Raw genomic sequence first — 14,805 nt, 5'->3', positions numbered from 1 at the left:
AGGTGTGAAGATTCAGTCAGGTAGTAAAGTGAACGTGTTTCCTTTTAGGCCTGGATAGCGTTGAATTACACTGACCCACAACGCTGCAGCCTATAGGCTCCATTCAGAGATATGCGGTCCGTTTCACTGGGCTATACGTGTTTTCTCTCTTAATACATAGGTGGACATCCAAAACAGCCTTTGTAACTGAGGTCATAACCTGCTCCTGTCATTATCGTTTAAAAACCAGTTTGCCTGCCTTCCTCAGAGTTATTCACGTAACAGCTATGCGCTCAGTGCACTTACATAAATACACTCATCTCGATGTGCGAGCCAAAGCCTGAATGATGAAAACTCTCATTTAGATCTGCCCTGTTGCTCGGCGCTGTCCCTTTAAAACGACAGTGGGCGTGGCTCGAGGCGCAGGCTGCGCGCTGATAGGCGCATTCGGCCGTCAGTCAAACCTCCATTCATAAATAAGTCATCTCGAAGAAGGAAGCGAATGTCAGTCGGGGGATGCTGCCTCCATTTCTGCACAAAAATGAACTCTGACAGCGTTTTTCCTCACACGTCCGGCTCCGGCGGGCGAACAAGGACGAGCGCAGTGTCTCTGGTTGTCAACCAAATCGTTTAAGATTGTACAGCAGCGAGAAACGAAAGCGAAGTCCGAGTTTGTGCGCAGCGGACTGTGAGAGAGCCTGTGTCCCTGGTACATGCTCCGCTCTCCCGCTCTCCCGCTCTCCCTGCGGTGTGGCTGTCCGCTCCACTGTTTTGGTTCAGTTTGTACATGTTTGTGTGGCCCGGCGCATCGAAAGTTCGCGAAACACGAGGAGTAGTGCAGCGCCAAATGGACCGGTGAGCCATGGCAGCGAAAGACGAGCTTTACGCCAAAGTTACGCCGCGGAGGCAGCGCCAGACCCGGCCGGGCACTGTCAAACACGGCTCCAGCCTGGACGTGCTGCTGTCCATGGGCTTCCCCAAAACCAGGGCGTGAGTAGCCTGTCTTTTCCACTTTGTCGACCCCCCGCACACATAGGTTACACAGCTGCCAGACGCAGCCGAGAGAGCGTAGCTAGTGTATGTACGTCTGTAAAACACAAGACGCGTAGGCTACAGGCCACAGTTAACCTAGGTTACTGTTGTTGCGGTTGGAGCAGCACTTAACCAAATGTGTGTAAACTGTTGTAATGGCGTCGAACTGACGTTGTTATAGGTTCTGCAGGACTGTGTTAAAAAGCTAAAGCAGACTTTAACGAAAATTAGTTCCACCTTGTTTTTCTGACGTCTTTTTCAGCTCCCATAAGTTCTTAAACACGACAGGAATTTGTTCTCCACTCTGTTACTTGTTCCTTAAATCTTTCGGCCTCAAGTAGCCGCAAACTGGACCTGGACGGTACTACTACACTAAAAGGAGGGGTTTTTGGATATTGCATGGTATGGAAACCCACTTTCCTGTCAGGTAGAGGAGAAAAACAGCCTAATTGTTTCCTCCTTCTCTGTTCCTGGCAGCAGTTTGTCCAAACAGGCTTAGCATCTCGAAATAATTAGCTTTTGGTCTCAAGATATTGGCTTGTTATCTCAAAAAAAGTATATAGAAAAAGACATTTTCTTACTAGATAATGATTTATGTTCTCAGAAATGACTTAGAATCCCAGAATAATGATTTAATATCTAGAGATCTGGATGAAATTTCAACATACCATGTCCAAATAGTGGGATTGAATTTCAAGAAAGTAATAAATCATTATTTCTTTTGGTGGACGTAAGTCATTATTCCAACATTATTAAGAAAATAATAATTGATTACAAGAGAGGAAAAAAAAAATCAGGCTTTTTTCTCCCCTTCTCAGTCTAGTGGGAATGCGCTTCCATAAGAGGGAGATGAGTTAGTACTATTATTAGTCAATAATGTACAACTTCAACTTTAGGTTACTCACATCTAGACCACAGAGGACGATTAAGTCTTTCCTTGAGGTAAATGCAAACGCCTGTGATGGCCTACTGTATTATCCGAAGGCGTTTGATGAGAGGAGGTTGGTTGTGGAAAAATCATCCTCAAGTTTTTACATCAATGAAATAATGCCTGGAGTAGAAGTAACTACCAAAGGACATTAAGAGTTAAAAAACCTGCAGTGGAATTTTTTAGAACGTCCAACATCTGTCGGCATAGAAACTGAAGGTTGTTGGGTATTAATGAGTCAAATGAATGGAAGACAGTGGGTATATGAGAGGAAAAACTTAGTGTTGGTTGAAGGTGTAGCTGTATCTCAGTGCACTACTGTGTTAGCTCCTGTATTGAGTTAAGAGGTCGTTCTAATGCATATCTGGTTTGAAACTCCATAACAGCCTTTGTGTACATCCCCTTTGGTACTGTGCGGTTACGTTTTGAAGTTTTCACATCCTGGAACTGCCTTTATCTTTTGTATTACCTGGGTTCACAGGGCTGTTGTTGTTGATGTGTCGGTCTGCTGGTATCTTTTGAAAACAAAGCCTTTTTATTTTTGCTAAACTCAAAATTGATAAACTCTGACTTTTGATTTGTATAATCTGTTAATCTGAATTCAGTCTGCCTTCCATCAAGTTGAGAAAATCAGTGTTCAGGAAGTTGCTGCTTGGAGCTGTGTCTGATGGGGTTGCCCATTTGTTACTGCTTCTACTAGATGCGTCATTAAAAGCATCTCGGTGTAAGTCCAGGAAGCAGAACTTGAATATAACGCACACTCGTCGCTCTGTCTTCATGATGACATGTAAAGCTGGAGAACGCTGGTATCTTCAGTTGACCATGAAGGCACCATTATGCTACTGTCAGTGAGGACATGCACACGTACAGTTGTGTTACCTTTAGCTTGGTATAATCCCTCCATGGGCGTAATCTGTGTGGAATCTGTCTTGTGTTTCTGGTCACAGATTGAGATTGTGCTGGCCAAATGTTAACGTTTAGATTATAATCCCACGAAGTCAGGAGGTCGACAGGGGAAGATGATTCCTGAGGCTTTTTTTCCTGTTGTTTAGTTTAGAGTTGTGTGTGTGTGGTGAGATGCAAGATATGGTTACATAGTTCCGTTGCAGGCGTTTGTTGGCCTACTTAAGTATAAAAGGTGTGCTGTTGACTCAAATTAAAACACCACATTAGGTAGGCCATCCTATTTGAAAGCACGGTTAACCTTGTCTCAGTGGTTGTCCGTATGCAGCGATATGCAGTCAGATTTTCAGTGTTCGTTTGTCATCCTAAATTTGTACATAGTTCTGTGTTTTTCTGTGTTAAGTGAGTTTGTATAGTCTTGAAAGCTACTATATACACATTTTTTCAGTTCCTCAACTGAGGCTACTTCTTGGAGGAAGTGTGAATAGCTTTAGGGAGTCGTTTTCAGGTATTTGTATAAGAGATTGAGCTGAAATTAAACATCCACAGGGAGAGGATGAATGCCAGGCCAGGTCTCTGTATGGCCAGCCATTCCACATGAGGTAAACACCTAGATAGATAGAAGTAGATGCTACCAGTTGCCCAGAGACAATATTTCCCACTTTGACCACTAATTATAATATATCACCCACCGTTTCATGATGGTGTGGTGACACTGGTTTTCGCCCCTGCTAAGCTGATCTACTAAGCTGGTCCACCCAGCTGTTCCATTGGCTAAAGTTTGCTAACATCGCTCTTTGAAATAAGGTCTCAAATAGGATGTTAAAGCTGGCATTACGCTGAGAGGCTATCGCTGTAGTAGCTAAACAGTACCTAATGGTGCTAGGGTGGATGATGTCAGGACTGACTAGCTCAGCAGTGACGACCACCGTTGTCACCATAATGGCAGTTAAGTTTTTAATAAATATTCCCTTTTTCATCAACACCTGACTGTTTTTTGGTACTGAAGCATGTTTGTTAATAGTGAATGCAGAGCATATACCATAAGCATGTTCTGTTATCCTGGAAGGTAATTCTTAATTTTGGCCATAAGATTCTTATCTTGGTGGGCTTAATGATCTATGCAGTTTTTAGATTTGTCTACCCCTGCATAGATGTATGTAATCTGTAGGCTGTTCCATCCAAACTTAAAGGAATACACTAGCATTTTTTGACCCAAGCTCTATCTTTGCTGCATCTGTAGCATATGGTTATTTACCAGAGATAATTTCAACACGTTTTCCTGTACTTGAAAACCTGTTGACTCAAAGCAGTTGCATATTGGGGTCCAGTATGGACAGCCCTTCTAATTAGTGCACTGAGTTACATTAAGGTGGAGTCTTTGCTCACGTTGGTGTTAAAATGTTCACACACAGTCAGAATCTGCACAGAAAACCATTTGAAGTAGAATAGGATGCGCAGCCACACTCAAACCTAAGGTCACCATGCCCAGTGCTGAACATCAGCTAGAGGGGCGTAAAGTCCCCCTGCATTGAGCTGTGAAGCAGTGGGATTGTGTTCTCTGGGGTGATAGAGCGTCATTCAATACCTTTGGGATGAGTTGGAATGGAGTTTTTAATCTAAAACTAATCATCCGACATCACACATCACGACCTGACCTCACTAATGCTCTTGTGGCTGAATGCAGTCAAATCCTCACAGCAGTATTCCAACATCTAGTTTGAGTAGAGGCTGTTACCAGCAAAGGGAGCTGAACTCCCTATTAATAGCCTTGATTTCAGACGAGCGGTTTCTACAAACCTGTAGGCAAAGTGCAGCTAATTATCACCTGTTATTACATTATTCTTACAATGGTATTGCAGTAACGGCCACTCATCACTCATACGTTAAACAATGTTGTTTTACACAGTCATTGCACTGTAATGTCATGCAGGGTAAACAAATTCATCATTAATGTATCCTACTTGTTTAACCACCCCCTTTCTGTGAAAGGCTTCATTGAAACCTGTCATGTTTGCTATGGCATGCTGGTTTATTGCACCTATTATTGGCTGTTAGCTCCTATATTGAGGATCAGAATGAACAAGTCAGCATTATGAATTATTCCAGTGAAATTAATTCAGTTTGAAAGCTCCCAGTCAGAAAGCAGTGGTGCACAAGTCAATTCTGTTTTCTTTATTAGCCATGTGTTTTTTTTTTGAATAAAAAAATAATAATAAATTATGTTAAAAAATTGGCGGATAAATGCAAAATTCCAAGCAAGATAAATTTAAAAACATTGTCTCCTTCTGTACAAGTTCAGTTAAGTCAAAAACGGTCGTGGGTGATATTTCTAAATCAACTTTGAAATCTTAATGTGCTTTCGAAACCAAGAAATGCTGGAGGGCCAAAGAGAAAAGGCGGTGGGAACTGGTTGAGGAGATGAGATGATGACCGCAAGTTTAGCAACTGACCTGTGAAATCTTAGACTGTATTTCACAAAAAGTAAAAAAAAGGTAAATGTCTTCAAAGACGAAGATGGAAAAAGTTACGTCTGACATCCGTCCAAAAGACCTGACCGCGTTAATCAGCTTAGGGTTATAGATCACACCCGTGATTAGATTTCTCTCATCTGTTTCTCACACACTCTTGAAAAGAATTCATACTTCACTTATGAGTTTACAGAGAAAGACTGTGTATGAAACAGTGTCATTTTTAATCTGCAACCACTTTAGGGCCTCTGTTTTTAAGCGTTGCACCATCAATCTGTGCCATATATGTACATAATACCATAAATATTCTAAATGTTGGCTTTAAAATGGTAGCCATATTTTTTGGTGCCAAATTGATTTGAAAGGAAAGAAAACATCAGTTCTGCTTTTCTACAGTAACGGTAGTACCAAGTCAAAGTTGTGACAATGGCATCAAAATGTGCTTCTCACTGAAACTTTGTTGTTTACTTGAATAAGTGAATAATAAAAGCTGCTGTGAACTTTTAAAAGTGCTTGAAGGCTCGATGTCATTACGCTGTTTGTGTTTTTTTGCTAAAAGAGTGTCTGTCTGAAGGGAGTTTGGTTTCTGTTGTGGTATCAACTCTGGTATCAAGAATCATTTCACTAGTATTGGTTTGGACTACCATTCTGGTGTCATGACATCTAAAGGCCTCTTAAGTTTGCATTGAGTCCCGTTTTTCCATTTTTTTATCTTTTTTATTTTTTACTTTTTTGCTTTATATTAAAGCTCAGAGTTTTAGTTTTAACGGTCATTCTGTTGAACTCTTTCTCTCTGCTTCTCACACACACAGCTAGACTTAACGAAAAACAAAGTCTTTGGGGTGCTGGTCTGTATTTTATTCTAAACTTTTTTTGGCGACATAACATGTTCTGGCCAACTTTTTTGCTTTACTCTGTTTGCATTATTTAGTACAAGCTGATATCTGGAACCTGACTGTTTTGTGTGTCAGTCAACTCCATAAAGACCTCAATTTTCCAATAAACATTTTCGAATGTTCTCTCATCATGGGTTTTAACAGTGTATCTGATGTTTAGCACATCTTTTTCCACTTGACACAGAGGTGCTGAAATATACCACTTTTACATTTTTAGCAGCGTCCTTGATCAGCTAGATTAGCATCTGGTCTATATTTGCTGATGCTAATATGATCTCTTGCAGCTCTGCTAGTCATGCATCATAAATTAGGCCTAGTTTAAATGTCATCTTCTTGGTCATAGCGACCATCGTTTACCTCGTATAGATGTTTATAATGCTTATTGGTTGACTGTTTTATGCAGCAATATGTAGCATAGCTGACATCATTTCCCAATACTCTTAAAAAAAGATGGTGCTTCAAGGGTTCTTTAGTAAAGAAAATAGTTCTATATATAGAACCATGAACACTCAAAAAACCCTTTGCATTATGAAAGGGCTCTTCAGACTGATGGACAATATGCTGTAGTTGATTCTGTATAATAGAACCTTTTTGGAAATGGTTCTATGTAGCACCCAAAAGAGTTCTTCTATCGTTACGGTGTCAAGCTTGTAACAATGAAAGAATCCTTTTGGATGCTATATAGAACCATTTTCAAAAAGATTCTACATAGAACCATCTATAGGACATTCATGCACATTGTTTATCAATCTGAAGAACGCTTTCATCATGCAAAGAACTCTTCAATCATGCAAAGGGTTCTTTGAGTGTTTATGGTTCTGTATGGAACCATTTTCTTTACTAAAGACCCATTGAAGAACCATGTTTGTAGTATAGTTTATTATATCTGTTCACAAGATATATTTACCAAGTATATCTGTTTACAAGGCCTGTATGTGAACTGTTTTATGTAGCAATATTAAGCATAGCTGCCATCATTTACCTAGTATAGCTGTTTACCAGGCCTATAAGTGTAGAGTCTTGTGAAGCAATAAGGTAGAATTGGGGTTTGGTCATTGGTACTGACCTAGTGTCCCTCAGCAGCTCAGTATGAGTACAGTCTTTAACCATATAAGAGTAATATAACCGTTATTGCCATCATAATAAATTATATCTGAGAAAAAACATGTACTCAGTTTTCCATAACTTTTTCATAACCTTTTGTGACACTAGTGCTTGGCTGGTGCATGTTGTCCGTTGTGATTTATTTATTTATATATACACACACACACACACACACACACACACACACACACACATATATATATATATACATACATGTCATCTTCCAAGCACTTTGATGTTCTATTTTCTGCCATCCTGTAATAACCAAGTGTGCATAGGCTGCACATACAGTGGAAACACTGAGGGTTCCTGTGTCCTGGCCACTCAAGGACTCCTTCCAGTTTCAGCCCTGATGCAAACACAAGGCCAGGAGTTGCACAAGTTTTCCGTTTGAAGAGAGCGGCAAACGAACAAGATCGTTGAAGAGTTCAGGGAGAGTGTGAGTAAGCCTCGCAGTGGGAGCATTTCAGTTCACTGACTACTCTGGGTGATTCTATTGAAAAGCTGTTCTTTTTTTCAGGAAGGATGAATGAACTCCGAGCTGCTCCTGAGTTACATTTAAAGACGTTAATGTCTCTGCTTTGTCTGTATGGTCTGAAACGTGCTTCAGTTCAGGCAAGACTTCTTTGCAGCCTCAGCCTTCAGAAGTTATTCTAAAGTATTTTAGTACATGTATTTGGTTTTGTACACTCTGAGGGCAACGAAGTTGAGAAAAACAGGGTTAACCTACAAAGGATGCATGTTTTAATATTTTTCCACTGAAAGGCCAAAACTGGTTAAGGTTAGGGTTCAGTTTATGGCTTCAAAAGTTATAATTACATATAGGTTGCTATGTATTAGGGCTTGACATAGATACCTGTTAAGATATCAGACTCATAGCAGATGTATGAGTGGTTAATGCTTAATGATTAATCTTTATTTCAGAATTTCTCAGTACTTGAAACAGTGTATCCTTCTTTTGCTTTAATGGCACTCAAGGCACATTTCTCTAAATGCTAAAACTTTATTTTCAGGTTTAAATGAAAAACATCCAAAGTGATCTCAGACTCGAGCCTGCTGTATATAACAGACATTGCCTTTTGTGAAGTAAACCGCCAAAAACACTACTGTGGTTGAAGTACACAAACCTTGTGAAAAGCATTCAAACACAAACAACAGGAAGATAATGTGTTATAACAGGCGTTTGTATGCAAAAATTTGGGTGTCCCTGGTCAAATGACATGATTTGCTGATTTTCTAAGTAGAGAACAGACTTCTGCACGTTTTACTGTAGAATACTGTTTATTTGCAGAATTTAATGTATTAGAGGAAAAAAATAAACTAAGACTGATAAATTTAGACCTGTGCAAAAGTTATGGCACATTTTATATGTGACTTTTTCCCAGTGTATTAAACCCAGCAAATAAATAGAAATTGTGCCCTGAAATTTGCAGAAACACATTTTCACTTAGAAAATCAACAAAACGTGTAATTTGTCCATGGACACTCAAACTTTTGCATACAACTATAGATATTGAGAATATGGATTAAAAAAATAAATAAGCAAAATAACACCTAATTAACAGAAACAAAACTTGCTAAGAATTCTGGGAAAGCTGTGTTGGAACATCTGAATTATTTAAGACTTTGTGAGTCCCTGCTGTTATTTTTGTTCAGAGAATTAGACCATTAAGAACTGACAACTGTATTTGACAGTCGTATCACTCAGTGACCTGTTTAATTAAAACTGTCAGTGTTTTATTTTTGGCCATATTAAATTGTTCTGAGCAGAATTTTCAGCCCCTTAAAATTGCGATCAGTAACAATTTTTGTAAGTATAATACAGGATATGTTACCCAACAGTATGAGTAAAAAAAAATCTGTCGCTGAGTTGGACTTATTGCTGATCACACTGATTTACTGTGTAACTTCCCACAAAATAATTTGGTCATTCTACAAAGAAGTCCACAGATAGCTGGTGGTCTTATTTGGAAGCAGCCAGCGATGACTCGGCCATGACTCTGCAAGCCCTTAAGGACGACACAACAACTGCATTGTGTGGGTCTCTATCACATGAACGATTAGTTTCAGAGGAAGAGTGCAGGGAAGTGGGCAAACCTAGCTGGACAATATATAAGGCAGTATATTGCAAATGTAAGCGGCAACAAGTTCACTAATGATGTCACTGAAACCACTTAAAGATATAGAACATTGTCATTTTTCTGAAATTTTAACTTTTCAAAGAAATTTTGGACCATTTCTGTTTTGACCATTTATCATGAATTGTCCATTCTATGTGAAGGTCAGCTGGCTTTTTCAGTTGATGTAAAATAAAGTAACAGTTAAACGAATTCATTTTGTACTTTATACAACTATTGATTGGCTCGTCTATTTTTATCTAAAACCAGGTTATAGTGAGTTTATGAACATATTAGGGATGTGCAGAAGTACTTGAGTATTCTGTTAATCATTTAATGTGCCAGTTCAGATGCTGAAATCACTAATTAGGTACTCGTTTTAGCACAGGAAGTTGGTAAAATATGCAAATCAACAGTTCAGTGAAATGCTGCTTTTATGTTATATCAGGGCAGTCAAATGTTACAGTTTTGCTTGTGTTTGTGAGTAATTATGTATTTTACACTTTACCTCTCCGAAACACGAATGACTGAGTGTGAGTGCGTTGATAAGGATGTGCTGTTAAGGACGTTATTAAGAAGGCAGATGCAGCGCTGCTGTATTGCTAACTAGGCTAACTACTCTAGCTGATGTTAGCTAGGTCCAGAAACTGTGTATATATATTTCTCTGATGAACTAATATGTCAGTACATCAACACTGAAGAGAAAAGACCTTGTGTAAGAGAATTAGTCCTCGGCAGCATCCAGTGTTGTATCACTATAAGCTGTAGCTCTAGCTCACATCTGAAGAGGCAGCCTCCGTTGCTCATCCAGCGCGAAAACTACCAATCTCACTTGGCTTTGAGTAATAAAAGATGTTGTCAAATGTATTCCTCTGCTCGCTGCTAATTTTTTTGTTCTACTGTTTTTTTTTACCTTCTTAACACCAGTGCTATCACCAAAAAGAGTAGGCATCCTATTAGGGTGATGAAAGAAATGGGAGAAGCCATTAGCTTATTGGCTTTAGGTTTTGGTAGTTTAAGTATATTTGATTTGTTTAACTTGTATTTTGTATTTTGAAAAAGAACTTCAGCTCCAGTTATTTAGATGTTGATTCAATCACCCTCAAATTTCCTATATAAATACATTTAATAGCAAATGTTTAAGCACTTTGATTCTTTGGACTTTTTCTTGTAGTAGAGAAATTGCATCAGGTCACTTGCTTTTACTGGAATAGACTTTTTGGGTGTTTCTTCAGTTTGAAAGGCTGTCTTCATTGCACTTAATTTCTTTTTCAGTTGCTTTTTTGATGCAGAGCTGTGATGGTTATAAAAGTGTGACATTGCACTTCTATAAAGGAAATACAACTTTGCCTGATGCGTCATTTGTGAGCAGTTGAGTTTGGCTGACTTCGCTCAACAGTGGAGCTTTCACTGAAAGTCATTTCTTATTGTTAATTCATAGATTTACCCCTTTGTTGTTGTTGTTTGTTGGTTGTTGCTGGTGCTACCGTTTTTATGCGTTTAATGGTTTTGCATGTCAGACGCTTGGGAGAAGTAAGAGAGATGAATCTTGCGACGCTAAGCCCTTCCTAAGAGTCCTTGTGTTTTTCTTTTGCGCTGCACCCAGGCTGATACTGTAGTTTAGGGATTCTTTTGAGAAACAGATTGTGGTTGATCTTGCATCTCTTTAGTTCGTCTGTGGAAAAAAAATCTTCAAGCTTTACCACAGTTACCCATCAGTAAAGATAAAATGCGTAGTTTGCGCCTGAAGTTCCACGTATTTGTGGTGAAATTATGATGAAATGCCTTAGAAATGCATTTTGATGTTTGTTTGCAATGAATCTGCATGCATTTTTTATTTTTTTAATATACATGTATATACATGCAGAATTATGATTGCATGTAGTGACTGTATGTTGCTGAAAAAGGAAAGAACATGATTTTTTGTGTCGATGTACATGTGCACACACACACACACACACACACACAGACAGAGAGTCAGTCCTCCTACGCTTGCAGGCTCTCTGTACGCTTGTAGCACAAAGTTTGTCCGCCGAGAGGAAGTGGCCTGTTTCAGGAAGTGGTTTGTGACCTTTCAAGAGCACTGAGGCTGCTGGGACATAAAGAAAGCCATGCTAAAGGAACCCATATGTGCTGAGTACTGAGACATAGAGACGTGGGGGAGAGGAGACACACATACACACACACACACACACATGCACGCGCGCATACATATTTGAAGTTACCATATCATCACTGTCCAAAAAAGGCAAGTATTTCCAACATGTTAAATTTACAGGAGAAGGCAAAACGATTCTTTACGTTTAATGTAAGTCAGTGTTTTGGCCCATTTCTGTTGGTCCCCTCATCAAATTTTGAGGTGAAGTAACAGGCAGCTGCTGTATTCAAATGATGCTGAAAAATAAAAGATTTACGTCATGGGTGCTGTGAGTTCTTTTACAGTGCTACGTATTGTCTTAAACAGATGGGGAGTTTTGGGTGATGTTAAATTATGGCATTTTATTTGTAATTGGGAACAGGTGATATGCTCGCTATATGAGCTCAAATTTCTATCACAGTATTTCTTACTATTTGGAAGATCACTGTATAAATGATATCAAAAATTTAGCTCATATTAGGTACAATAATTAACAATAATTACAATAGTAATAAAAAGATTATTACTACTGCTAGTATGGCGACTTTACTAATAAATAATAATAATAATAATAGTTGTTGTTTTTATATATTTTTGAAAGCCCTTCAAAGTTCTTTACTAAAATTTTTGGAACTAAAAAGTTTTCTTTTTTTGTGTACATGCTAACATGCTTTTTAGTAGCTTCTCCCATTCCCCTTTAATGGAACCGGTTTTTAGTCGTTCTCCCGTACAGCCTCTCCTCCTGTTTGTCTTCTGACTCATCCTCAGTTCTATTTTGCATCATGTAGCGGGTCTCTTAAATATATTTACATATTCACAATATATGAAATATAACACATAAAGAGTAATTGTACATTGAAATGTGCAGAAGTGTGTTCTCTGTAGAGGATGTGTACTTTTTTTTTTTGTTTTGTTTTGTTTTGTTTTTTTGCTTTAAACATATATAAATAAATATATAAAACAATATATACAAAGCAAAATACACAGTTTTAAATAAACGTATTTATGTCAGTGGTTTGTCATTGTAGCTTGTTCCATCACTTTTTCATCAAGAATCATTGCTGACCGAGTCTCTCGGCTCCTCAGCCAGACCTCATTGCTCAGGTGTCCATGTTAAGCTAAAGCTAACCCCAGAAGACTGGCCGTTTCTTTATGTCCACTGCCTTGAAAAACAAAGCAGACTACTTCAGATGAAACAGACTGGAAAGCCATCCAGCTAAACGTGCTAACGCTAGCGTGTTTAGCACTAGTTGTACGTCTTGTTAATTTTGTTTATTTGTGGCTACCAGTGTAACAGTTGGACTAAACTGACACCTTTAGGAAAAAAATTCCTCTGACTTTCCGTTATCTAAATAGCCGTATCTGTGTTCGACTTCGGGTAACAGAGTACATGATTACATATGCACACCCCTGATAGCTTGAGCCCTAATATATATACATTTCTGTGTCTCTGAATACAGTGACTGGGGCAATTTCTGGAAGTTACAAAGGCATCTCTATTCTAACTCTAAATTAATATCATTTACTTTTCCATTCCACTTATTTTTCATCTCTGTGATTACATTACTGTGATATATAGATGGACCTCATATGAATTTACATGACCACCTTACTGGTTGTTTTAACTTAAATTCACATAAATCTCAGTATTTATCACAGTCTGTTCTAGATAATATATTGGCCTCCTGGTTTGGTTTCCCAGAGTGATTAAACAGATACGGGAAAAGAAAATAAATGTAGAAATTTATGTTCCATTTTCCTTTTGTAAGGGAAAAATTCATAGAGCCAGGAGCCAGGAGCTCTTCCTTTTCCATCTCCTTTGAATAAACTGGTGATTAATAAATCATGGAAGCAAAATGAATAAAAAATGAGGGATAAAAACTTCTTAAATGGCTGGGGGAATAATTTAGGACAGCATGTCACGGCAACAGCAGCCTTTGACAGCTCTCTCAACTACCTGGCAACAGTCGGCTGTCGTCAGGGTTACGGGTGTCTGTCGCCAGGGTCACAGATGGCTGTAGGGTCTCGTGCAGGTGGTTATTTTTAGATTTGCAGAAGCAATAGAAGCAACAAATTTCAGGATTGGTGCAGCGGGGAAGCTATTCTCGTTCATTATAAGGAGGTAAACCTAAGTGTCCAGCATAGAAAGGGAAGTAGCAACTACAGTTGTTGATTAATCTTTTATGTGATGATGGTAATACGTAGAGACAGAAGTCATCCTTAAAATGCTCTTACAAGAGGATGACACAGAACTCAGACAGGTGATTTAGGTGTAGTTAAAACGATGGCTTGGTGAAAAAACAAGCATACACTATTTTCCTCTTACACCAAATGTAGTTAATTAGCCAAAACATGCTTGATGTTCAAAGTTTGCTTCTTAAGTTTTGCACTGGAGCTACGAAGCTAATGTAGCTGTAATGGAATAATGGAACCATATACCTACTTATTAGCATTCTGCATGCCTAAATCGTGACAACTGCCTTAATTATCAAGTAATCTCAAATAGACTTGCTCATGTGGTTTCTCTGTTTTAGCTGTGCATCATACTTTTGTCCATTTTTACAGATATAAAATGCATTTTTATAGTCATAGTTACAGTAATCTTAAATGATTTAAGATTACTAGTCAACTCTTTAAGTAGGGATTGGCTGATACCTGAACCTTTTTATTTCTTTTATTTACTTTATATTATTTTTTTTTAACTACTAAGCTTTAAAATGGGTTCTTTTTGAATTACTTCACTTAAGAAGAGCATCTAAAATAACAAAGACAAAACTGTGTACAAATAAAGAGGGTAGGTAGGTTTTAGGTCAGGTTGTGATATTAAAATATTACAAAATGATGATTTAAAAGCTAAATAAGAATTTATATATAGAACAAAGGTTATATATAGAACAAAAATATGCTTGTTCTCCGACTGGATGAGGGGGTGGGGTTCTGGCGGGCCTCATTTTTGGCCTGTGGGCCTTAGTTTGGGCAGCCATGTTCTAAAAGTATGCTTTCATGCTGAAACCGCTCAAACCCTGTACTGCTAATATCACAACAATGGGATAAAATGCATGGAGAAATACACAGTGAACAAAATCACATCACATAATATGAGTATGTCAGCTGTGTCAGGCCAGATTTGTTACAGGATTCGATCGAGTTCATTCTTTTCTGCCTAATCCTCAAAAGTTACTGCCTAATTCAGCTTCTCCTGACTGCTGGAAATAAGTCACCTATTGGCTGTTTTCTG

At 38.5% G+C, this 14,805-nt stretch overlaps 1 protein-coding gene across 1 annotated transcript in view; it reads left to right on the top strand.

The window, feature by feature from the left end:
* The first annotated feature begins 472 nt into the window (after positions 1 to 472).
* ubash3ba (ubiquitin associated and SH3 domain containing Ba) overlaps positions 473 to 14,805 on the top strand; it is a 48,616-nt gene continuing 34,283 nt past the window's right edge. The window contains exon 1 of the mRNA XM_036580491.1: positions 473 to 969. Coding sequence (XP_036436384.1) covers positions 842 to 969 — 128 coding nt within the window. The 5' untranslated portion in view covers positions 473 to 841. The remainder of the gene's footprint in view (positions 970 to 14,805) is intronic.

This window comes from Colossoma macropomum, unplaced genomic scaffold (assembly GCF_904425465.1).
Source record: "Colossoma macropomum unplaced genomic scaffold, Colossoma_macropomum, whole genome shotgun sequence".
Taxonomy (NCBI): Eukaryota; Metazoa; Chordata; class Actinopteri; order Characiformes; family Serrasalmidae; genus Colossoma; species Colossoma macropomum.
This window is presented reverse-complemented; position numbering and strand designations above follow the sequence as displayed.